This window comes from Gnatocerus cornutus, unplaced genomic scaffold, assembly GCF_029298725.1.
Source record: "Gnatocerus cornutus isolate USDA-ARS CGAHR unplaced genomic scaffold, icGnaCorn1.1 ctg00000023.1, whole genome shotgun sequence".
In the NCBI taxonomy this organism is placed as follows: Eukaryota; Metazoa; Arthropoda; class Insecta; order Coleoptera; family Tenebrionidae; genus Gnatocerus; species Gnatocerus cornutus.
In genome coordinates, this window is record NW_028275375.1 from 4727569 (window position 1) to 4752707 (window position 25139).

Here is a 25139-nt window from a genome sequence, read left to right on the forward strand (position 1 = left end):
TTTTAAAATTTTAAGTCTCCAATTTCAAGTCAAAAGAATGAGTGAAATCTTAAAATAAAATTAAAAATGATTGAAGCCTACTCACAACACTCTCATTTCCCTGCAGTTGTTGAGGTCGGGAATCGTCTTCATCTTGTTCGATTTGAGGTCCCTGCCAACAAACGATCATTAATAAATGGTCTGAAACGAGGCTGATAAACTGACAAGCTTTTAAGTCTGGGACAAGTCGTACACAAAGACGAAGGAACGGAGGAAATCCCTGCCCTATCCAACCTCAGGATTTCTAAGGCCGTTGTGCCGTTCAAGTTGGGGAACGTCGACAACTCCCGGGCTTCGGACAGAATCCTGCCAACAAAGGACGAAATAAATCAAATCGCTGCGTACAGCAAAGAAACATCTTCAAGTGAAAATAGTAAAAGCGTCGCCCGCCAATTACCACTTGCGATATGATATGATTTTACGACACTCTAATGCCTGAAGACTTTACAACTTCCTTAAAGTAGCAAAGTCCATAAAATCCGGAGGACACTTTTTGAAATTGAATTTCGAGTCGTAAAAGCAGACAAGCTTGTGGATTTTAATCCGAAGCGAAATGTATGCACATGAGGTAACATATAATACTTGCAGCTTTCGGAGTCGCGGCAGGAAAGAGAAAGCGTGGGCGTCCACTCCCGTCAGAGGATTTCCTTTTAGCTCCAGGAGAGCTAGAGCTGGCGTCTTCTGAAGTAATCCCCCATGGATATACTTGATACGATTACCAGATATCGATCTGCAACAATTACAAGTTCAACTAGAGGCGGCCCTTTGAATTCGGCGGATCTCGCACTCCCGTGGCCCTTGCAGCGAGTTAATTAATCTGATTGCTTTTCACTCGATTCCAATCAGATTCAACGCCACACGGCGACGAGATTAGAAAAAGAAACTTACAATTCTTGCAGTTTGGCGAGCTTCGTGACTGCTGTAGGTATCTGGGTTAGGAAATTGTCGTCGAGCTCCCTGGAAGCAAATTTTCTAATTAAGTTAACCTGCACGTGCCATATGGACAACTTCACCGTAATTAAAATGGCAACGTGGAAATATAAATCCTTATTACAAGTACAATAAAAAGGTGGTGTCTGTAAACGAGTTACACTTCCCTTTGAGTGGCCTTTATTAAATGGGATGATAAAGCGTTCTTGTGCCGGTGGGAAGCTTTATAACGAGATTACGCCGCTATTGATTTGCCTACACGCTGATACTTACAAGACTTTCAAAGATGTCAAGTTGGCAAAAGCCTCTTCTGCCACCTCACTGATCTGGTTGCGTTTCATCAGCCTGGAAAACGACTCAATTTTAATTACAACTCAAGTCAACAGATTTATCGCCGGAAAGTAAATATAGTAGATTTGAAAAAATCTCTTGCGATGGCCATTTTTTTAAATCCGATATTTATTTTCGCTATTCCGTTCCTTTGAACTCCAATTATAAATACGGAATTTATAGTGGCGGCTTCTATAAATTATGCTCTTTGCTAATTTATATTTAGCCAATCTGTCGGCTTGGTGTTAATAAAAACATTCCTCAATTTTATCTGTATTACGAATTGCGTTCCGAACGGAGGATAACAGATTTATAGGCAATACGGAGCTCGTCGGCAATTGTAATTTAGAAGGAAATTAAATTCGAGATTGGTTAAAATAAAAAAGCGAGTGTCGTGTTCGCTGCGAATTATACAGAGCGCTGACAAAGTTCCGCCCAAAATTACATTTTTCTTTCAGGACTGTGCCCTCATTGGACGATTTAATCACGTTCTACCAACATAATTTAGTTCTGGTCAAATATACCTAAACAGAAACCACAATGCTGTCAATTTCAAAAATTTTGTAAAAATCTCTTGTAATTTTACCTCTATGGATATTAAATTTGAGAAGGTTAAATGACTGCATTTGCTTATTAATTATTCCAAATGTCAAAATTCTATCACAAATTTAAGAAATTTTCATTGTTAGAACGAAGCAAGAATTTTCAATATTTTCTAAAAATCTATATTTTTGGTAGTTTTAACTTTATAGAAATGAAACTTTAGGACATTAATTGTCTGAAGGTGCTCGTTTATTATGCCAAATTTCAAAATTCTACGACAAAAGACACAAATTTTAGAAATGTTTATCCTTGAGACAAAACCTAAATTTTTAAAATTTTTATAAAAATTTGTAACTCTTGTAATTTTACCTCTATGGATATCAAACTTGAGAAGGTTATAAGTCAGAATTTGTTTATTAATTATACTAAATATCAAAATTCTCAAACAAGACAAATTTAAAAAAAATATATTTTTAGAACGAAGCCAAAATTTTCTAAATTTTCTAAAAATGTATATCTCTGGTAGTTTTAACTTTATAGAAATAAAACTTTTGGACATTAATTGTCTTTATGTGCTCGTTTATTATGCCAAATGTCAAAAATCTACGACTAAAGACACAAATTTTAGAAATTTTTATCCTTGAGACAAAACTTCAATTTTCAAAATTTTTGTAAAAATTTGTAACTCTTGTAATTTTACCTCTATGAATGTCAAATTTGAGAAAGTTAAAGGTCTGAACTTGCTTATTAATTATTCCAAATGGCAAAATTCTACCATAAAAAAGACAAATTTAAAAAAATATATATGTATTTTTAGAACGAAGCCAGAATTTTCAAATTTTTTTAAAAATTTATATCTCTAGTAGTTTTAACTGTATAGAAAAATTACATTTTTCTTTCAGGACTGTGCCCTCATTGGACGATTTAATCACGTTCTACCAACATAATTGGTCAAATATACCTAAATATAAACCACAATACTGTCAATTTCAAAAATTGGTTGGTGTAAATCCGGCTGCATAAAATCAACCTGCACAGAAAAAACAAATTTTTGTCAAGAAATGGCTATATTACTAAGGTTTGTTTGTTCAGTTTTAAATTTCCCGGGAGAAAGCACGCTCGTGATTGGTCAACCCCCGCGCGTTTAGTTTGCAGTCGGTTTAGGTTGCAAATATTTGCTCAAGGTCACAAATCTCATCGTGTAATTCGTTCCTGTTGCAATGGTGGTGTGTAAATTGGGTTTTGGGGTACAAAAGACGATCGTGAAAGTTTTGTCATTGTAATGTGTCAAAATTCGATTTCTTTTTGAGCAACAGTCGCACCTGAGGGAAATTTCACCCCATTTGGAGCTTTTTTTAAGGGGTGCCTAATTAATTTTCAAGTCAAAGTCGGCAAATGTCAAATTATCGGGGAACAATAGTGCCAACCTTTTACCTCTAAGGATATTAAACTTGAGAAGGCTAAAGGTCTGCATTTACTTGTTAATTATCCTAAAAGTCAAAATTCTACCACAAAAGAGATAAATTTGAAAATTTTTCATTGCTAGGACGAAGCTAGAATTTTCAAAATTTTGTAAAAATTTATATCTCAGGTAGTTTTAACTCTATGGAAATGAAATTTTGGGAAGTTAATAGTCTACATTTGCTTATTAATTGTGTCAAATTACACAGTTATACGACAAAAGAGACTAATGTTAGAGCCGTTCATTATTAGAACAAACTAAAATTTTCAAAATTTTTGAAAAAAAATTGTAACTTGTAATTTTACCTCTAGAAATTTCAAACTAAGAAGGTTAAAGGTCTGCATTTGCTTATTAATTATTATTTGTCAAAATTCTTCCACAAAAGAGAAATTTAAAAAAAAATTCATTGTTAGGACAAAGCTAGAATTTTCAAAATTTTGTAAAAAATTATATCTCAGGTAGTTTTTACTCTATGGAAATAAAATTTTGGGATGTTAATGGTCCACATTCGCTTATTAATTGTGCCAAATTACACAGTTTTACGACAAAAGAGACAAATGTTAGAACCGTTCATTATTAGAGCAAACTAAAATTTTCAAAATTTTTGAAAAAAAATGTAACTCTTGTAATTTTAGCTCGATGGATTTCAAACTAAGAAGGTTAAAGGTCTGCATTTGCTTATTAATTATTCTAAATGTCAAAAGTCTACCACAAAAGAGACAAATTTAAAAAAATATAATTTTAGGACGAAGTCAGAATTTTCAAAATTTTCTAAAAATTTATATCTCAGGTACTTTTAACTCTATAGAAATAAAACTTTAGGACATTAATTGTCTTAATGTGTTCGTTTATTTTGCCAAATGTTAAATTTCTACGAAAAAAGACACGTTTTAGAAATTTTTATCCTTGAAACAACTTGAATTTTCAAAATGTTTGGAAAAATGTGTATCTCTTGTAATTTTACCTCTATGGATATCAAAATTGAGAGTATTAAAGGTCTTGAATTGCTTATTAATTATTCTAAATGACAAAATTTTACCATAAAAGAGAAAAATTTTAAAAAATATATTTTTAAGACGAAGACAGAATTTTCAAAATTTTCTAAAAATGTATATCTCTGGTACTTTTAACTCTAAAGAAATGAAACTTTAGGACATCAATTGTCTTAATGTGCTTGTTTACTGTGCCAAATGTTAAAATTCTACGACAAAAGACACCCGTTTTAGAAATTGTTGTCCTTGAGACAACATGAATTTTCAAAATGTTTGGAAAAATGTGTACTCTTGTAATTTTACCTCTAGGATATCAAAAAGATATGAGAATGTTAAAAGTCTTGAATTGCTTATTAATTATTTCAAATGTCAAAATTTTACCACAAAAGAGACAAATTTAAGAAATTGTCATTGTTAGAACGAAGCGAGAATTTTCAAATTTTTTTTAGAAATTTATATTTTTGGAAGTTTTAACTCTATGAAAATGAAATTTTGGGAAGTTAATGGTCCACATTTGCTTATTAATTGTGTAAAATTACACAGTACTACGACACAAAAGACAAATATTAAAACCGTTTATTATTAGTGCCAAACTAAAATTTTCAAAATTTTTGAAAAAAAAAATGTAACTCTTGTAATTTTACCTGTATAGATATCAAATTTAAAAAGAATAAAACTCAGGATTTGCATATTAATTATTTCAAATGTCAAAATTCTACCAAAAAAGAGACAAAATTAAGAAACTTTAAATTGCACTAATTAATTTTCATGTCAGAGTTGGCAAATGTCAAATTATGGGGGACAATAGTGCCAACTTTGTCATCTCAAAATTTCAAAAGTTTGTCAAGATTCCAACATTAAATAGGAAATAACTGTCAAAGTAAACATTTGTAATCTAAGCCGACTGGATGTGGATGTCATTAGCGCTGCCTACTTGATTTTACAGAATTACGTGAATCTAATCGGTTTAGATTGTAGTTTCGGTCATTTTGGAACCGTCAAATAATAAATGACCTTTATATTCCCAAGAAAAGTCAACTTTGAAGTTGTTGAATATTCGCAAACGTCAAAAGTTTTTGGACATCAAATTTTTGTCAGTCTTTGTAGTTCAACCTTTATTGTCATTGTGAGTGACGTTTTGCGACCAAGGGTGGGTTTAGACTTCGTGACAACAGACGACAAAATTGGCATCATTGCCGCCTAAGAAATTGACATTTGCCCATTTTGACATAAAAGGTACCGAGTATTGAGGCCAGTAAGCCGATTTACACAGCACAAGCACAAATTTTCGTGCGCGACTGTATCGCGATCACCGCTGCGTAATTAAAAGTATATTTGGTTGCATAACTCTCCGAATAAAATTTGATTTTCACTGAAAATAATCGTCCAATTTTCATCGTTAAACCTCACGACCTCTTATCCTAATGTTGAAGTTTACAGCTCAATAAAAAATAAAGCGCGAATAACTGTGAAAGTCATAATACTTAAAGCTCTCTCCGCAATTCAGCCAAGTTCGATTTTGAATTCGGATGGAAATAAACCGAGCAAATAGAGGAAATACTCACAAAACAACGAGTTTATCCAGAGGCGGGAAGGCGGCGTTCGGGAGAGTGTTGATCAAATTATTTCCAATATTCCTGCAAAACAAAGCGTTTAAAACGTGTATCGATAAAACAGTTTTTCGCTAAAATGTAATTTTCGAATGCCAATTATCTCCAATTGTGTCAAATAATCGTTTTAATGGTAATCCGAACGTTTATTTATACTACAAAACAGTTAATGACGTGTTAATGAGAGTGTTTATTAGTTTTATTAGCGCATAAATAAGTGTAAAGTGTCGTAAAGTATATTGTAAATAGCGTTACAGGTGAGTGGTATTAGTGGTCGTCGATTCAGCTCTTTATGCTCCAGCAGCCACCGAATCAATTTCTTCTTCTTGACAACAAAAAATTCGCGTGGCTTCTGGAGCACCGGCGTGTCCTTTAGAGTGTTGGTCCTGGTACTCACAGGACCTCAAGGTGTGGGAGAGCGGTCAGTGCCTCCGAAGGAACACCGCGCAGACGGTTGCCGTCCAGACGCAAGCTGCGCAGTGAAGGAACCTGCTGGAAAGTGCTTCCATCCAGTTTCCAGATTTCGTTATTGCCCAGATGCCTAACCCAACAATATCCAACTACATCATCAATGATTTTCACAGGAAAACAAGCGGAATTTCCAATTTCCGAGCAATTTATCCATCAGTCATTTTCAGTGATATGTCATGGGTGATCAGGAACGAAATGAATGATGATAAATTGAAGATACAGCGCATTAAAAGCCGCACCAAGAAAACGGGACCGGCTTGTAATTGGCTGTAACTGTTTATTATGAAAATTATGCGGCAGTTTTATCACTTTGTACAGGCAATGATAGCAGGAGACTATTGTTCCTAATGTCGTATATTGCGAATTCCGACGCAGAGTTAAATAACGTTACAACGTAGGAGAGATGTTCGAGCGGTTTGTATTTCAGGCGCTTAATGAGGATGAGGTGATACGAGAGAGCGGACGCTTTTCACTCCTGAATGAAATATCTTCAATATATACAGTAATTAATTATTAAAATGACCAGGGAAAATGTTAGAGAGAATTTGCTTCGAAAAATATGAACTTTATAGGGCTCAAAACACGAAAATTTCGTTGAAATTGCGTAAAAAAAATTTTCACATAAGGTGCCCTCGGTTCGATCCGCACGGTTCTATCATGAAAAACCCCCGAAAACTGATTTTTAAGAAACGCAATTTGTGCGCCGGAACTTCCTTAAACTCCCCATAAACAAAATACCCGCGTGTGTCCCATAACAATTAAATCCGACGCTTCTTGCCGCCTTGATAGCGCCATTACTCCAAAACAATGCCGCCTCTGTACGGAAATTGAATAAATTTGATTTTGACGAGTCACGTCTGACTAAAGTTTCAATATCTCGAAGGTGATAAAGAAAGGGAGAATTTTCCAAAGAAACTTTTCTAATAACTTCCCTTTCATTGATACGGCATTGTAGTGTCGCGAGATCAATATCTCGAGTTTTTCTGCAAGTTTTGACCACATAACAAATGAGAGTATTCAGTTTTCCATCGAATTTATCTGCATCCTGGTGTTATCACCTCCATGCAAATTAAACGACTTGGTAGTATCCAGTTAATCTCAATTATCAGACATTAAACACAAATTGGAGATACATAAATGTTGCAGCGAACATAAAATCGCGCTCGTTTATAACTGAAAAAACTTGCTGATGATCGAATCATGGGTTAATTTTAATCAAGCATAAATTGAAGGCTGTTTTTTTATTGCTGTTCACTTACATGATTTAAATCGAAACTATCTTAATTATGTTTTTATTTAATGTTATCTTGATCTTCGTAAAGTATGTGGAAATGGTTGTGTGGTTAATAAGCCGAGAAAGGTATTTCATTACGGAGAAGCCGAGTTGACCATGTTTGGTAGTTGGGCGTTCTGTGAAATGAAATTCGTTTTTGAAAGAGCGAGAAAATTGGTAACAAGTTGAAATGTGGGTCTGTTAGTTGTTTCAGGGTAAAAATGAAAATCTAATTGTTAGAGAGTAAAAATTTAACAAAATTTAATTGTTGAAAATGAGAGATTTTGAGTTTTTCTCTCAAGTTAAAATTTCCAAAAATTGCTTCTTTTGTTTTAGGAGGTTAAAATTTGGTGAAATTAATAACCATAGTTCTAGTAATAAACTCCCGAAATTTCATTGCCATACAATTAAAACTGTCGGAATTACAAATTTTTATTTACGAAAATTAGAGATTTTTTTAGTTTCCATCAAGTTAAAATTTCTAAAAATTGTTTCCTTTGTTTTAGAATGTTCTAGTTTAGTGAAGTTGATAATCATAGTTCAAATAATTAACTCCCCAAATTTCATTGCCATACAACTAAAATTGTCGGAATTACAAATTTTTATTTGTCAAAATTTGAAACTTATAGTTTCTCTATAAGTTAAAAATTTCTAAAAATTGTTTCTTTTGTTTTAGATAGTTCTAACTTTGTGGAGTTGATAATCATAGTTCAAATTATAAACTCCCCAAATTTTATTGCGGTAGAGTTAAAATTGTCGGAATTACAAATTTTTGTTTATGACAATTAGAAATGTTTAGAAAACCTCTATCAAGTCAAAATTTCTAAAAATTGCTTTTTTTTGTTTTAGAACGTTCTAATTTGGTGGAATTGATAAACATAGTTCAAATAATAAACTTCCCAAATTTTATTGCCATACAATTGAAATTGTTGGAATTACAAATTTTTATTTACGAAAATTAGAGATTTTTAGTTTCTCTATCAAGTTAAAATTTCTAAAAATTGCTTCTTTTGTTTTAAAACGGTCTAATTTGATGGAGTTAATAATCACAATTGTAGTAATAAACTCCACAAATTTTATTGCTGTAAAGTTAAAATTGCCGGAATTACAAATTTTTATTTGTGAAAATTTGAAACTTTTAGTTTCTTTATAAGTAAAAAATTTCTAAAAATTGCTTTTTTTGTTTTAGAACGTTCTAATTTGGTGAAATTGATAAACATAGTTCAAATAATAAACTCCCCAAATTTTAATTGCCATACAATTAAAATTGTTGGAATTACAAATTTTTATTTACGAAAATTAGAGACTTTCAATTTCTCTATCAAGTCAAAATTTCTAAAAATTGCTTCTTTTGTTTTAGAATGTTAAAATTTGGTGTAGTTAATAAATATAGTTCTCGTAATAAACTCCCGAAATTTCATTGCCATACAATTAAAACTGTCGGAATTACTGATTTTTATTTACGAAAATGAGAGATTTTTAGTTTCTCTCTCAAGTCAAAATTTATAAAAATTCCTTCTTTTGTTTTAGAACGTTCACATTTGGTGGAGTTGATAATCATAGTTCTAATAATAAACTCCCCAAATTTTATTGCGGTAGAGTTAAAATTGTCGGAATTACAAATTTTTGTTTATGAAAATTAGAAATCTTTAGTTTCTTTTTCAAGTCAAAATTTTTACAAATTGCTTTTTTTGTTTTAGAACGTTCTAATTTGAAGGAATTAATAAACATAGTTTGTATAATAAACTCCCCAATTTTTATTGCCATACAATTAAAATTGTCGGAATTACAAATTTTTATTTGTCAAAATTTGAACCTTTTAGTTTCTCTATAAGTTAAAAATTTCTAAAAATTGTTTCTTTTGTTTTAGATAGTTCTAACTTTGTGGAGTTGATAATCATAGTTCAAATTATAAACTCCCTAAATTTTATTGCGGTAGAGTTAAAATTGTCGGAATTACAAATTTTTGTTTATGAAAATTAGAAATCTTTAGTTTCTTTTTCAAGTCAAAATTTTTACAAATTGCTTTTTTTGTTTTAGAACGTTCTAATTTGGTGGAATTGATAAAAATAGTTCAAATAATGAAGTCCCAAAATTTCACTGCCATGCAATTAAAATTATCGGAATTACAAATTTTTATTTACGAAAATTAGAGACTTTTAGTTTCTCTCTCAAGTCAAAATTTCTAAAAATTGCTTCTTTTGTTTTAGATCGTTCTAATATGGTGGAGTTGATAATCATAGTTTTAGTAAAAAACTCCCCAAATTTTATTGTTGTAAAGTTAAAATTGCCGGAATTACAAATTTTTATTTGCGAAAATGAGAGATTTTTAGTTTCTCTATCAAGTCAAAATTTTTAAAAATTGCATCTTTTGTTTTAGATCTTTCTTATTTGGTGGGGTTGATAATCATAGCTTTAGTAAAAAACTCCCCAAATTTTATTGTTGTAAAGTTAAAATTGCCGGAATTACAAATTTTTATTTGTCAAAATTTGAAACTTTTAGTTTCTCTATAAGTAAAAAATTTCTAAAAATTGCTTTTTTTGTTTTAGAACGTTCTAATTTGGTGGAATTGATAAACATAGTTCAAATAATAAAGTTCCTAAATTTTATTGCCATACAATTAAAATTGTTGGAATTACAAATTTTTATTTACGAAAATTAGAGATTTTTAGTTTCTCCATCAAGTTAAAATTTCTAAAAATTGCTTCTTTTGTTTTAAAATGGTCTCATTTGGTGGAGTTAATAATCATAGTTCTAGTAATAAACTCCCCAAATTTTATTGTCGTATAGCTGAAATTGCCGGAACTACAAATTTTTATTTAAGAAAATTTGAAATTTTTAGTTTCTCTATCAAGTCAAAATTTTCTAAAAATTGTTTCTTTTGTTTTAGATCTTTCCAATTTAGTGTAGTTGATAATCATAGTTCTAATAATAAACTCCCGAAATTTCACTGCCATGCAATTAAAATTGTCGGAATTACAAATTTTTATTTACAAAAATTAGAGACTTTTAGTTTCTCTATCAAGTCAAAATTTCTAAAAATTGCATCTTTTGTTTTAGATCGTTCTAATTTGGTGGAGTTAATAATCATAGTTTTAGTAAAAAACTCCCCAAATTTTATTGCTGTAAAGTTAAAATTGCCGGAATTACAAATTTCTATTTGTGAAAATTTGAAACTTTTAGTTTCTCTATAAGTAAAAAATGTCTAAAAATTGCTTTTTTGTTTTAGAACGTTCTAATTTGGTGGAATTGATAAACATAGTTCAAATAATAAACTTCCTAAATTTTATTGCCATACAATTAAAATTGTTGGAATTACAAATTTTTATTTGTGAAAATTAGAGATTTTTAGTTTCTCTATCAAGTTAAAATTTCTAAAAATTGCTTCTTTTGTTTTAAAACGGTCTCATTTTTTGGAGTTGATAATCATAGTTCTAGTAATAAACTCCCCAAATTTTATTGTCGTATAGCTGAAATTGCCGGAACTACAAATTTTTATTTAAGAAAATTTGAAATTTTTAGTTTCTCTATCAAGTCAAAATTTTCTAAAAATTGTTTCTTTTGTTTTAGATCTTTCCAATTTAGTGTAGTTGATAATCATAGTTCTAATAATAAACTCCCGAAATTTCACTGCAATGCAATTAAAATTGTCGGAATTACAAATTTTTATTTACGAAAATTAGAGACTTTTAGTTTCTCTATCAAGTCAAAATTTCTAAAAATTGTATCTTTTGTTTTAAATCTCTCTAATTTGGTGGGGTTGATAATCATAGTTTTAGTAAAAAACTCCCCAAATTTTATTGTTGTAAAGTTAAAATTGCCGGAATTACAAATTTTTATTTGCGAAAATGAGAGATTTTTAGTTTCTCTATGAAGTCAAAATTTTTAAAAATTGCATCTTTTGTTTTAGATCGTTCTAATTTGGTGGAGTTGATTATAATAGTTTTAGTGAAAAACTCCCCAAATTTTAATGTTGTAAAGTTAAAATTGCCGGAATTACAAATTTTTATTTGAGAAAATTTGGAACTTTTAGTTTCTCTATAAGTTAAAAATTTCTAAAAATTGCTTTTTTTGTTTTAGAACGTTCTAATTTGGTGGAATTGATTAACATAGTTCAAATAATAAACTCCCCAAATCTTATTGCCATACAATTAAAAATGTTGGAATTACAAATTTTTATTTGTGAAAATTTGAAACTTTTAGTTTCTCTGTTAGTAAACAATTTCTAAAAATTGCTTCTTTTGTTTTAAAACGGTCTCATTTGGTGGAGTTGATAATCATAGTTCTGGTAATAAACTCCCCAAATTTTATTATCGTATAGCTGAAATTGCCGGAACTACAAATTTTTATTTAAGAAAATTTGAAATTTTTAGTTTCTCTATCAAGTCAAAATTTTCTAAAAATTGCTTCTTTTGTTTTAAATCGTTCTAACTTAGTGAAGTTGTTAACTATAGTTCTAATAATAGATTTTATTGCCGTAGAGTTTAAATTGTGGGACTTACAAATTTTTATTTTTAGAAATAATTTTAATCTACAAAGTCAAAATTTGTAAAAAAAACTCTTCCCTCATTTAAGATCAGTTTTCGAACGTAAGTACTCCACTGCTTCGCCAGGAATTAATTTTGCCTAAATTCCAAGTAGCGATATCAATCTTTGATAAATGTCGCCATCAAGTCGGAAAAGCGATCAGAAAACGGTCTTTTTTTCCATAAAACTTAATCTGACTATGTTTTCAACTTCGAAATATTAAATCTGCGTATTCAGTAAGTTTTCGTACGAGTGTGAGGTAAATCCGTAATAAATCAGGATCGGGCCGATGGGCCAAAGGAATACGAAAGACAAACGGTACTAAAACCAACAAACACTTCCTACAGGAAAGAATATTTTATCTGTCCTCGGAAGAGGGGTGTCTGCTTATTGATTCAGATTAGGAATTACATTATTTATTCTTATTGTGTGGCTGACTCAACGGATTTCACCACAAATCGATTATAGAGGAAGTAAACATTTCACCTTTCATTTGACTTTTGACCCACTAAAAGTCAATTGACACCCTCTTTAAATCATTTTTATAACGATCCAACATTTAATTTCTTATCTGAACAACTTAGTTTAGCTTTGACATGGAAGATAAACTGTTTCCAATTTAGTTAAGAGCTTTTATACAGTCGCAGCTGCGGAAACATGCACTTGGTTTTAAACAAAAAAGTATAATTCTGCAGAATTATTACGAAATTTCCAGAAACGTCAAATTTATCAGGTTTTAGAGGCGAAATTAGCATAGAAAAAGCGATGCATATTCATACAGTAAATCGGCTCCGAGTGACAGAAAGAATTAATGTTATACTGTTATAGTGTGTACTAATAGCGGATTAGTTCTGAATTAGACCCACAGTTTGCTTTAAAATTAGCATTAATGGAGTTGTTTAAGTAAACGATCGTTCCGGCCCTGTAAGGGTTTTGGAATAACGCGTTTTACTTAAAACTCCTCAAATTCGTTCTTTGCGTACTTTTCTTGATTAACAATTCCACTTTGCTAGAGTCGATTTAAATTACAGGATGATTAACTTTGAAAATAACACCTCAATCTCATTACTTTCGTTTTTCAGAAGAATTAAAGAAATGAGACTCGGCGAGATGATGAAGCGTCTAGACGGGAGCTTAAAAACACCCTGTACAGGGTGCGACAACTCGCCGCTAAACCACTTTTAATTATGAGGCTATACAGAGTGTAATTTTGTAAGTTTGGCAGTTTTTACGTTAAATTAATGAAAATTTGGGGATTTTTTTGGGGACGTCAGAATTTTGAAATTTTTATTTTTAGGACAAATTTGAGTTCAAACTTTTTTATTCAATTCTGTAAGTTTGACAGTTTTGCGCTAAATTAATGAAATTTTGGAAATTTATTATTATAGAAGAAGTATTTATTGAGTGTACTAAATTACATAAGTTTAGGTAGAACAAGACGTAAGTATTTTGGAATTTTTTATTTTGAGGGCAAATTTGAGTTCAAACTTTTTTTAAGTTTGACAATTTTGACGTTAAATCAATGCAGTTTTACTGATTTATTACTTTGGAAGCGCTTATTGAGTTAATTAATTTTAGAAGTTTAGAACAAAAGTTAGGAATTTTGGAAATTTTTATTTTTCGAACTAATTTAAGATCAAATTTTGTTATTAAATTCTGTAAGTTAACAGTTTTGACGTTAAATTAATGAAATTTTGGGAATTTATTATTATAGCAGCATTTATTTGAGTGTACTAAATTACGTAAGTTTAGGTAGAACAAGACGTAAGTATTTTGGAAATTTTTATTTTAAGGGCAAATTTGAGTTCAAACTTTTTTTAAGTTTGACAATTTTGACGTTAAATCAATGCAGTTTTACTGATTTATTACTTTGAAAGCGCTTATTGAGTATAATTAATTTTAGAAGTTTAGAACAAAAGTTAGAAATTTTGTAAATTTTTATTTTTAGAACATATTTGAGTTCAAACTTTTTTATTAAATTCTGTTAGTTCCACAGTTTTGACGTTAAATCAATGAAATTTTGGGGGTTTATTAATTTGGAAGTGCATATTGAGTGTACTAAATTACAGAAGTTTAGATCAAAAAACACAAATTTTGAAAAAAATTATTTTTAGAACATATTTGAGTTCAATTTTTATTTAACTTCTATAAGTATGACAGTTTTGACGTTAAATTAATAAAATTTTGAGGATTTATTACTTTGGGAGCGCTTATTAAGTGTACCAAATTATAGAGGTTTAGAACAAAAGGTAGGAATTTGTGAAATTTTTATTTTTAGGACAAATTAGAGTTCAAACTTTTTTATTAAATTCTGTAAGTTAACAGTTTTGACGTTAAATTAATGAAATTTTGGGAATTTATTACTTTAGAAGCGTTTATTGAGTTTACTAAATTATAGAAGTTTAGAACACGACGTAAGAATTTTGGAAATTTTGATTTTTAGATCAAATTTGAGTTTAAACTTTATTACTAAATTCTGTAAGTTTGGAAGTTTTGACGTTAAATCAATTAAAATTTGGGGGTTTATTAATTTGGATGCGTTTCTTGAGTGCACTAAATTACAGAAATTTAGATCAAAAGATAAAGATTTTGAAAAATTTTATTTTTAGAATAAATTTGAGTTCAATTTTTTTTTAAATTCTCTAAGTATGACAGTTTTGAAGTTAAATTAATAAAATTTTGGGGATTTATTACTTTGGGAGCGCTTATTAAGTGTACCAAATTATAGAGGTTTAGAACAAAAGGTAGGAATTTGAGAAATTTTTATTTTTAGGACAAATTAGAGTTCAAACTTTTTTATTAAATTCTGTAAGTTAACAGTTTTGACGTTAAATTAATGAAATTTTGGGAATTTATTACTTTAGAAGCGTTTATTGAGTTTACTAAATTATAGAAGTTTAGAACACGACGTAAGAATTTTGGAAATTTTGATTTTAAGATCAAATTTGAGTTTAAACTTTATTACTAAATTCTGTAAGTTTGGAAGTTTTGACGTTAAATCAATTAAAATTTGGGGGTTTATTAATTTGGATGCGTTTCTTGAGTGTACTAAATTACAGAAGTTTAGATCAAAAGATAAAGATTTTGAAAAATTTTATTTTTAGAATAAATTTGAGTTCAATTTTTTTTTTTAATTCTCTAAGTATGACAGTTTTGACGTTAAATTAATAAAATTTTGGGGATTTATTACTTTGGGAGCGCTTATTAAGTGTACTAAATTATAGAGGTTTAGAACAAAAAATAGGAATTTGAGAAATTTTTATTTTTAGGACAAATTAGAGTTCAAACTTTTTTATTAAATTCTGTAAGTTAACAGTTTTGACGTTAAATTAATGAAATTTTGGGAATTTATTACTTTAGAAGCGTTTATTGAGTTTACTAAATTATAGAAGTTTAGAACACGACGTAAGAATTTTGGAAATTTTGATTTTTAGATCAAATTTGAGTTTAAACTTTATTACTAAATTCTGTAAGTTTGGAAGTTTTGACGTTAAATCAATTAAAATTTGGGGGTTTATTAATTTGGATGCGTTTCTTGAGTGTACTAAATTACAGAAGTTTAGATCAAAAGATAAAGATTTTGAAAAATTTTATTTTTAGAATAAATTTGAGTTCAATTTTTTTTTTTAAATTCTCTAAGTATGACAGTTTTGACGTTAAATTAATAAAATTTTGGGGATTTATTACTTTGGGAGCGCTTATTAAGTGTACTAAATTATAGAGGTTTAGAACAAAAGATAGGAATTTGAGAAATTTTTATTTTTAGGACAAATTAGAGTTCAAACTTTTTTATTAAATTCTGTAAGTTAACAGTTTTGACGTTAAATTAATGAAATTTTGGGAATTTATTACTTTAGAAGCGTTTATTGAGTTTACTAAATTATAGAAGTTTAGAACACGACGTAAAAATTTTGGAAATTTGATTTTAAGATGAAATTTGAGTTTAAACTTTATTACTAAATTCTGTAAGTTTGGAAGTTTTGACGTTAAATCAATTAAAATTTGGGGGTTTATTAATTTGGATGCGTTTCTTGAGTGTACTAAATTACAGAAGTTTAGATCAAAAGATAAAGATTTTGAAAAATTTTATTTTTAGAATAAATTTGAGTTCAATTTTTTTTTTTAATTCTCTAAGTATGACAGTTTTGACGTTAAATTAATAAAATTTTGGGGATTTATTACTTTGGGAGCGCTTATTAAGTGTACCAAATTATAGAGGTTTAGAACAAAAGGTAGGAATTTGAGAAATTTTTATTTTTAGAATAAATTTGAGTTCAATTTTTTTTTTAAATTCTCTAAGTATGACAGTTTTGACGTTAAATTAATGAAATTTTGGGAATTTATTACTTTAGAAGCGTTTATTGAGTTTACTAAATTATAGAAGTTTAGAACACGACGTAAGAATTTTGGAAATTTTGATTTTAAGATCAAATTTGAGTTTAAACTTTATTACTAAATTCTGTAAGTTTGGAAGTTTTGACGTTAAATCAATTAAAATTTGGGGGTTTATTAATTTGGATGCGTTTCTTGAGTGTACTAAATTACAGAAGTTTAGATCAAAAGATAAAGATTTTGAAAAATTTTATTTTTAGAATAAATTTGAGTTCAATTTTTTTTTTTAAATTCTCTAAGTATGACAGTTTTGACGTTAAATTAATAAAATTTTGGGGATTTATTACTTTGGGAGCGCTTATTAAGTGTACTAAATTATAGAGGTTTAGAACAAAAGATAGGAATTTGAGAAATTTTTATTTTTAGGACAAATTAGAGTTCAAACTTTTTTATTAAATTCTGTAAGTTAACAGTTTTGACGTTAAATTAATGAAATTTTGGGAATTTATTACTTTATAAGCGTTTATTGAGTTTACTAAATTATAGAAGTTTAGAACACGACGTAAAAATTTTGGAAATTATGATTTTAAGATCAAATTTGAGTTTAAACTTTATTACTAAATTCTGTAAGTTTGGAAGTTTTGACGTTAAATCAATTAAAATTTGGGGGTTTATTAATTTGGATGCGTTTCTTGAGTGTACTAAATTACAGAAGTTTAGATCAAAAGATAAAGATTTTGAAAAATTTTATTTTTAGAATAAATTTGAGTTCAATTTTTTTTTTTAATTCTCTAAGTATGACAGTTTTGACGTTAAATTAATAAAATTTTGGGGATTTATTACTTTGGGAGCGCTTATTAAGTGTACTAAATTATAGAGGTTTAGAACAAAAGATAGGAATTTGAGAAATTTTTATTTTTAGGACAAATTAGAGTTCAAACTTTTTTATTAAATTCTGTAAGTTAACAGTTTTGACGTTAAATTAATGAAATTTTGGGAATTTATTACTTTAGAAGCGTTTATTGAGTTTACTAAATTATAGAAGTTTAGAACACGACGTAAAAATTTTGGAAATTTTGATTTTAAGATGAAATTTGAGTTTAAACTTTATTACTAAATTCTGTAAGTTTGGAAGTTTTGACGTTAAATCAATTAAAATTTGGGGGTTTATTAATTTGGATGCGTTTCTTGAGTGTACTAAATTACAGAAGTTTAGATCAAAAGATAAAGATTTTGAAAAATTTTATTTTTAGAATAAATTTGAGTTCAATTTTTTTTTTTAATTCTCTAAGTATGACAGTTTTGACGTTAAATTAATAAAATTTTGGGGATTTATTACTTTGGGAGCGCTTATTAAGTGTACCAAATTATAGAGGTTTAGAACAAAAGGTAGGAATTTGAGAAATTTTTATTTTTAGAATAAATTTGAGTTCAATTTTTTTTTTAAATTCTCTAAGTATGACAGTTTTGACGTTAAATTAATGAAATTTTGGGAATTTATTACTTTAGAAGCGTTTATTGAGTTTACTAAATTATAGAAGTTTAGAACACGACGTAAGAATTTTGGAAATTTTGATTTTAAGATCAAATTTGAGTTTAAACTTTATTACTAAATTCTGTAAGTTTGGAAGTTTTGACGTTAAATCAATTAAAATTTGGGGGTTTATTAATTTGGATGCGTTTCTTGAGTGCACTAAATTACAGAAATTTAGATCAAAAGATAAAGATTTTGAAAAATTTTTTTTTGGAATAAATTTGAGTTCAATTTTTTTTTAAATTCTCTAAGTATGACAGTTTTGACGTTAAATTAATGAAATTTTGAGGATTTATTACTATAGAAGCGCTTATTGAGTGTACTAAATTACAGAAGTTTAGAACAAAACGTAAGAATTTTAAAAAATTTTATCTTTGAGGCAAATTTGAGTTTAAACTTTATTACTAAATTCTGTAAGTTTGACAGTTTTGACGTTGAATCTATGAAATTTTGGGATACAGTATATTACTTTGAAAGCGTTTATGGAGTGTCCTAAACTTCAGAAGTTTAGAACAAAAGTTGAGAATTTTTGAAATATTTTTAGGAAAAATTGGAGTTCAATTTGTTAAATTCTGTAAGTTTGACTGTGTTTGACGTCAAATTAATCAAATTTTGGGGATTTATCACTTTGGAAGCGTTTATTGAGTATACTAAATTTCAGAACTTTTAACCAAAGTGTAAGAATTTTGGAAATTTTTATTTGTAAGACAAATTTGAGTTCTAATTTTGTTTTCTTAATTCTGTAAGTTTGACAGTTTTAACGTTAAATCAATGAAATTTAGCTGATTTATTACTTTGGAAGCGTTTATTGAGTGTACTAAATTTCAAAAGTTTTGAACAAGACGTAAGAATTTTGGATTTTTTTTTATTGGGGGAGAAATCAAATTCAAAATTTTCGACAAAAAACTGTAAGATTGATAGTTTTAACAGTAGCGCAATGAAATTTGAGAGATTTATTACTTTCGCGGTGTTAATTCAGTGCACTACATGACACAGGTTAAAAGTTAAAAAATATCCCTAAATAGAACTTCGAAAAGTCAAAAAAATAAATAAATTAGAGCCTCAAAGAAAAAATATGAACTGAATTGATAGATTTTTGGGGGATTCGCCGGCGCGTCCGAAAAAATCCGACAAATATGTATTTTTACGACCCCCAGGGGTGTTTATGGGTTAGGTGACCTGTCAACTACGTCATAAAATGTTTTCTCAGCTAAAAAGATCCGTTGATATTCCCGCTTCTACTAACCGACATTCCCAGCTTTACGTCGGCGCCACTTTTTATACGTTCCGGCTGTTGTTCCAACTCATCTCTATTCACCCTTTGTTTATCCTCTTTATGTATTTTCACAAATTCAATATTTCGACAAGATACGAATTCGTGTACCGGACTTAAAAAGAAGACGAATAAAAATAGAAATTCCCACTTACAAAGTTTGGAGCTTGCTGAGGGGGCGCAGGGCTTCCACGGGGATCTCCACCAAGCCGCAGCCCTGCAGAAGCCTGGAAAGGAAAAATATGACTTATTTACTAATTTATTTATTTATTTATTTATTTAACAAGATAAAAGTTAGTGCTTTTGATGCCTCTCGTTGGTATTAGCAAAGATTTTGCCGTAACTCTTGATTACGTTGTAGATCACGTCCACAACGCGGAAATCGTAATAAACTGTAAATAAAGCAGCAAAATTCGAAATCATAAATTCATAGAGAGGTCGTGCAAGGACAATGCACGTCGTCATGTTCACGGCATGCCCGCCCGACATGTATTACAAGTTGAACACGTTGAGGACGCGCCACCAATAAATATCATCCTCCTGTAATATGTTGACAATAAAACCGCTCGGGAATAAACACTAAATCATGCCCAATGTGCCACAGAGTAAAAAGCGCGCACAACACTCATAAATATTAATCTGGAGTGGCGGAATCGGCTGCTTTCCACACAAGAAATCCATGTCAGATCCGAAAAACAAAATCTAACGAAGGAGATTGTTTTTTATTTCATTGGCCAAACGAGCACCGGGATTCTATGGAAGAATGTTAACATCGTGGTTGGCGTTGGACACTAAACTAGAGGCAGTTCTATCAGTTGGGTGTAAATCAGACTTACAATTCTACAGGGTGAATAAAATACAATTTACACTTTTTTTAACTTCAAGTTAAACCGCTGGCAAAGAATTAAAAAAGTTTAACTCGAAATAGGCAGACAAAAGATCGTTCTTAGATTTTGCAAAAGTCGAGTTTTTCGCGAAAATTCATGACTAAAACTATGCCAAACTTCTGATAACGATATCTCTCTTATTTTTTGAAGTAAACTTGAGCTATTTACATCAGTGTACGCAAAATTTTCCGCAGATTCCAAATCTGGGATTTAAATTCAGATCCGACAACAAATAACTGAGTTATGGCCGATCAAAGTTTCGGATAGTTGATTTTCATTTTTTCTCATTTTTCCCAATTTTCAAAGTTAAATATCTCGGAAACTATTAGAGATATTGAGATGCGGTTTGCGCCATCGTTTTTCTCGGCTCATTTTACGTTAGAAAATGTGCTTAAAAGCCTAAAATTCGATAGTCGATTTTTCGCGAAAAAAAATTGCGACTCAAACAATGAAAATTTTTCATTTTTTTTATTTTTGACCATAACTCGCAAACTATTTGTCCTATAGATCTCAAATTTGGCCAGTAGATAGATTTTAAGCTCTTCTTTCGACTGATATATAATTCAATGCTATTAAACGTCATTTTCATTTTGAAAACATTGGTTGAAAATCACCCTAAAATGACGTTTTCAAAACAGTTTTTGGCCAATGCCTCATTTATTTATTACGCAAACTCAACAAATTTGGGTCTCATTTTACGCAAAATTTCACGCTGAATCCAAAGCCGCAAGAATTTTTGAGTTTCGTCAACGAATAACTGAGATATGGCCGTTTGATTTTTAGGGTTGTCGCCAGAGGGCCAAATTTTTAAAGGTTCAAAACAATTCGTGCTCGATATCTCGGAAACTATTTCAGATATTGAGATGCGGTTTGCGCCATCGTTTTTCTCGCGATTTTTTACATGAGAAATAGTTTTTAAATTTTTCAAAAGTCAAAAGTTGCAGTTTTTCGCGAAAATTCATGACTTCATGGCAAAGTTCTGATCAAAGTTTAGTGAAAACACGTAACCCTAAAATTTAACACTAAAATATGTGAAAAATCAAGACTATCCACGCCAATATTTTGTTTTTCAGAACGCACTGGATAGTTTTTTATAGAAACCGAGAATTTAATGCGATCAAAGCGACGTATGTTTTGTCTTCGATTTTATACTAAACATTCGACTTGTTGCTTCTTATCGGAAGTTGTAAAATTGTCGCGTAATACGTCTCAATAAAGAAGTTGTCTCCTTTTCTAAAAGCTTTTTCGAAATAACACGGCGGGGGCGCGATGATGGAAGCTCTTATTGTCCCAATCCTATTAAATTAAAATGAAAATATTTGAATATTCTAGAGTTAAAGATATTTGAGAGCTCCTTCTCTATTTAGTCAGATTCCCAAATTTTCTCGATTTCCTCCACGATTTAGCCAACACCCGGTATGTATTGGAAACCCTCCCAATTTGCATGTTTTTCCCCACTTTTCGGCCGCCAATTCATTATCTCCCCCTTTAACTCGCATTCACTTGCAAATGAAACCAGACCCGGAATCAAGGAGTATGAAGGACGGCAATTAAATAAATCCACCAACAAGCTCCATCACCATTAACAGTTTCGAAATTGGCGAGTTTTAAATGCGCAACTCTGACTTTCGTTACACAGGTCAGTTCAAGATCAATAATCCGAAAAAAGCGGCGCTTAAATCCGGGAAATAAACTCCGGTCACCTGTGGGAAAACGAAGGTGATAAAAATGTAGTCCGGGAATCAACAGGTGGGATTTAGGGACTTTGGGGGAATCAAGATTGATCAGGTAATTATTGCTCGGACTTTCTTCAGGTTAGTTTTTGCAAATACGGGAATGGAGATTTGGATAATCCGATAGCAAAGTTGTTAGATGACACAAGTCAGTGCTACTATTTAATACTGACAAATTTCACTGTTTTATTTAATTTAAATATTTTAAATATTTAATTTTTTGAGTGGCACAAAAACGAAAAATTTTAAAATGAGGAAATTTTGTTCAAAAATTTTGGAATTTAGCACAGAGGATTCTTTAAAAGTAGTAAAGCAGCCAAATCTCATTGATTTATCTTTAAAATTGGCAAAGTTACTGAATTTTATACGAAAAAGTGCAATTTTTTGAATGGCCCAACAACTAAAAATTCTAAAATTAACACATTTTGTTCAAAAATTTTGGAATTTAGCAGAGTTCAAAAACTCTTTAATAATAGTAAAACTGCCAAATTTCACTGATTTATCTCTAAAAAACGAAAAATTCTAAAATGAGTAAATTTTCTATAAAAATTTTGGAATTTAGCACAGTTCAAGAACTCTTTAAACGTAGTAAAACTGTCAAATTTTACTGATTTATCTTTGAAATTACCAAAGTTACTGAATTTTATATGAAAAAGTGCAATTTTTTCTAGTCGGCCAAAAACGAAAAATTCTAAAATGAGCAAAATTTGTTAAAAAATTTTGGAATTCAGCACAGTTGAAGAGCTCTTTAAAAATAGTAAAACTGCCAAATTTTACTGATTTATCTTTAAAGTTACGAAAGCTACTAAATTTTATGTAAAAAAGTGCAATTTTTTGAGTCGGCTAAAAACGAAAAATTCTAAAATAAGTAAATTTTGTTCAAAAATTTTGGAATTTAGCGCAGATTAAGAACTTTCAAAAAGTAGTAAAACAGCCAAATTTGACTAATTTATCTTTAAAATTACCAAAGTTACTGAATTTTATATGAAAAAGTGCAATTTTTTCTAGTCGGCCAAAAACGAAAAATTCTAAAATGAGCAAATTTTGTTCAAAAATTTTGGAATTCAGCACAGTTTAAGGGCTCTTTAAAAGTAGTAAAACTGCCAAATTTTACTGATTTATCTTTAAAATTACGAAAGTTACTAAATTTTATATAAAAAAGTTAAATTTTTTGAGTCGGCCAAAAACGAAAAACTCTAAAATAAGTAAATTTTGTTCAAAAATTTTGGAATTTAGCACAGATAAAGAACTTTCAAAAAGTAGTAAAACAGCCAAATTTGACTAATTTATCTTTAAAATTACAAAAGTTACCCAATTTTATATAAAAAAGTGCAATTTTTTGAGTCGGCTAAAAACGAAAAATTCTAAAATAAGTAAATTTTGTTCAAAAATTTTGAAATTTAGCGCAGATTAAGAACTTTCAAAAAGTAGTAAAACAGCCAAATTTGACTAATTTATCTTTAAAATTACCAAAGTTACTGAATTTTATATGAAAAAGTGCAATTTTTTCTAGTCGGCCAAAAACGAAAAATTCTAAAATGAGCAAATTTTGTTCAAAAATTTTGGAATTCAGCACAGTTTAAGGGCTCTTTAAAAGTAGTAAAACTGCCAAATTTTACTGATTTATCTTTAAAATTACGAAAGTTACTAAATTTTATATAAAAAAGTGCAATTTTTTGAGTCGGCCAAAAACGAAAAACTCTAAAATAAGTAAATTTTGTTCAAAAATTTTGGAATTTAGCACAGATAAAGAACTTTCAAAAAGTAGTAAAACAGCCAAATTTGACTAATTTATCTTTAAAATTACAAAAGTTACCCAATTTTATATAAAAAAGTGCAATTTTTTTTTGTAAAAACGAAAAATTCTAAAATGAGTAAATTCTGTTCAAAAATTTTGAAATTTAGCACAGTTTAAGAACTTTAAAAAAATAGTAAAACTGCCAAATTTTACAAGTTTATCTTTAAAATTACCAAAGTTACTCAATTTTATATAAAAAAGTGCAATTTTTTTTTGTAAAAACGAAAAATTCTAAAATGAGAAAATTCTGTTCAAAAATTTTGAAATTTAGCACAGTTTAAGAACTTTAAAAAAATAGTAAAACTGCCAAATTTTACAAGTTTATCTTTAAAATTACCAAAGTTACTGAATTTTATTTGAAAAAGTGCAATTTTTGAGTCGGCCAAAAACGAAAAATTCTAAAATGAGTAAATATTGATCACAAATTTTGAAATTTAGCACAATTGAAGACCTTTTAAAAAAAGTAGCAAAACTGTCTAATTTTACTGATTTAACTTTAAAATTACCAAAGTTATTAAATTTTATATGAAAAATTGCAATTTTTTGAGTGGCCCAAAAACGAAAAATTCTAATATTAGTAAATTTTGTTCAAAAAATTTGGAATTTAGCACAGTTTATGAATTCTTAAAAGGAAAATCGCCAAATTGTACTGCTTTATCTTTAAAATTAGTAAAGATACTGAATTTTATATGAAAAAGTGCAATTTTTTGAGTGGCCAAAAACAAAAATTTCTAAAATGAGTAAATTTCATTCAAAAATTTTGGAATTTGATACACTTAAAAGGCTTCTAAAAATTAAGAATACTAATAAATTTCACTGTCTTATTATTAAAATTACCCAAATTACTGGGTGTTATAGTAAAATGTGCAATTTTGTCTCCTCTTCTGTTCGGATTACAGAAGTTTTTGGGATTATAAAAGGCCCGGATTAGCCATACATTAGCATATTTCTTTATCTTATAAACAGAGAATTGCAGAAATCGCCATGATCGGACAATGGCATTCGCCCCTGAAATTTAATTTTTACTAACTGCCCCCGGAAAGCCCCGTCCATTTTCCAGCAGCCACGAATGGATATCAAATCGCCATGAGCATAAAACGAAATGGGAAATGGGTACACGGCTGCAACGGCAGTAATCAGAATCTACTGCTATGGCCCTTCCACAAAAAGACTTGGTAAAACACGTGTCGGATGCACATAACGCCAAAGTTCCACCACGCCCTCAGATTCCCGCGGACAAACAGTTCTTGTGCAGATTGTGCATAAATCAAAGGTTCATACAGAAGCCACTTTGCGCGGCTTATCACAATAAATAAGGAGTTCATTGGATCATATAAACGAAATGGCTTCCAGCCAAGCGCATCTAGATGGTCTAGCTCACGTTGAAGGGGTTAAAAACGAACC

At 29.6% G+C, this 25139-nt stretch overlaps 1 protein-coding gene across 2 annotated transcripts in view; it reads right to left on the reverse strand.

The window, feature by feature from the left end:
- Positions 1 to 25139, reverse strand: part of LOC148166510 (uncharacterized) — a 130422-nt gene that overhangs the window by 7668 nt on the left and 97615 nt on the right. Inside the window, exons 4-11 of one of the 2 annotated variants that reach the window (XM_088048600.1) lie at positions 19473 to 19544; positions 6304 to 6447; positions 5862 to 5933; positions 1243 to 1314; positions 928 to 996; positions 626 to 769; positions 205 to 345; positions 86 to 151 (exon numbers count right to left, since the gene is read on the reverse strand). In XM_088048600.1, coding sequence (XP_087904726.1) covers positions 86 to 151; positions 205 to 345; positions 626 to 769; positions 928 to 996; positions 1243 to 1314; positions 5862 to 5933; positions 6304 to 6447; positions 19473 to 19544 — 780 coding nt within the window. The remainder of the gene's footprint in view (positions 1 to 85; positions 152 to 204; positions 346 to 625; positions 770 to 927; positions 997 to 1242; positions 1315 to 5861; positions 5934 to 6303; positions 6448 to 19472; positions 19545 to 25139) is intronic. The other variant, XM_088048601.1, reaches the window with a different exon arrangement.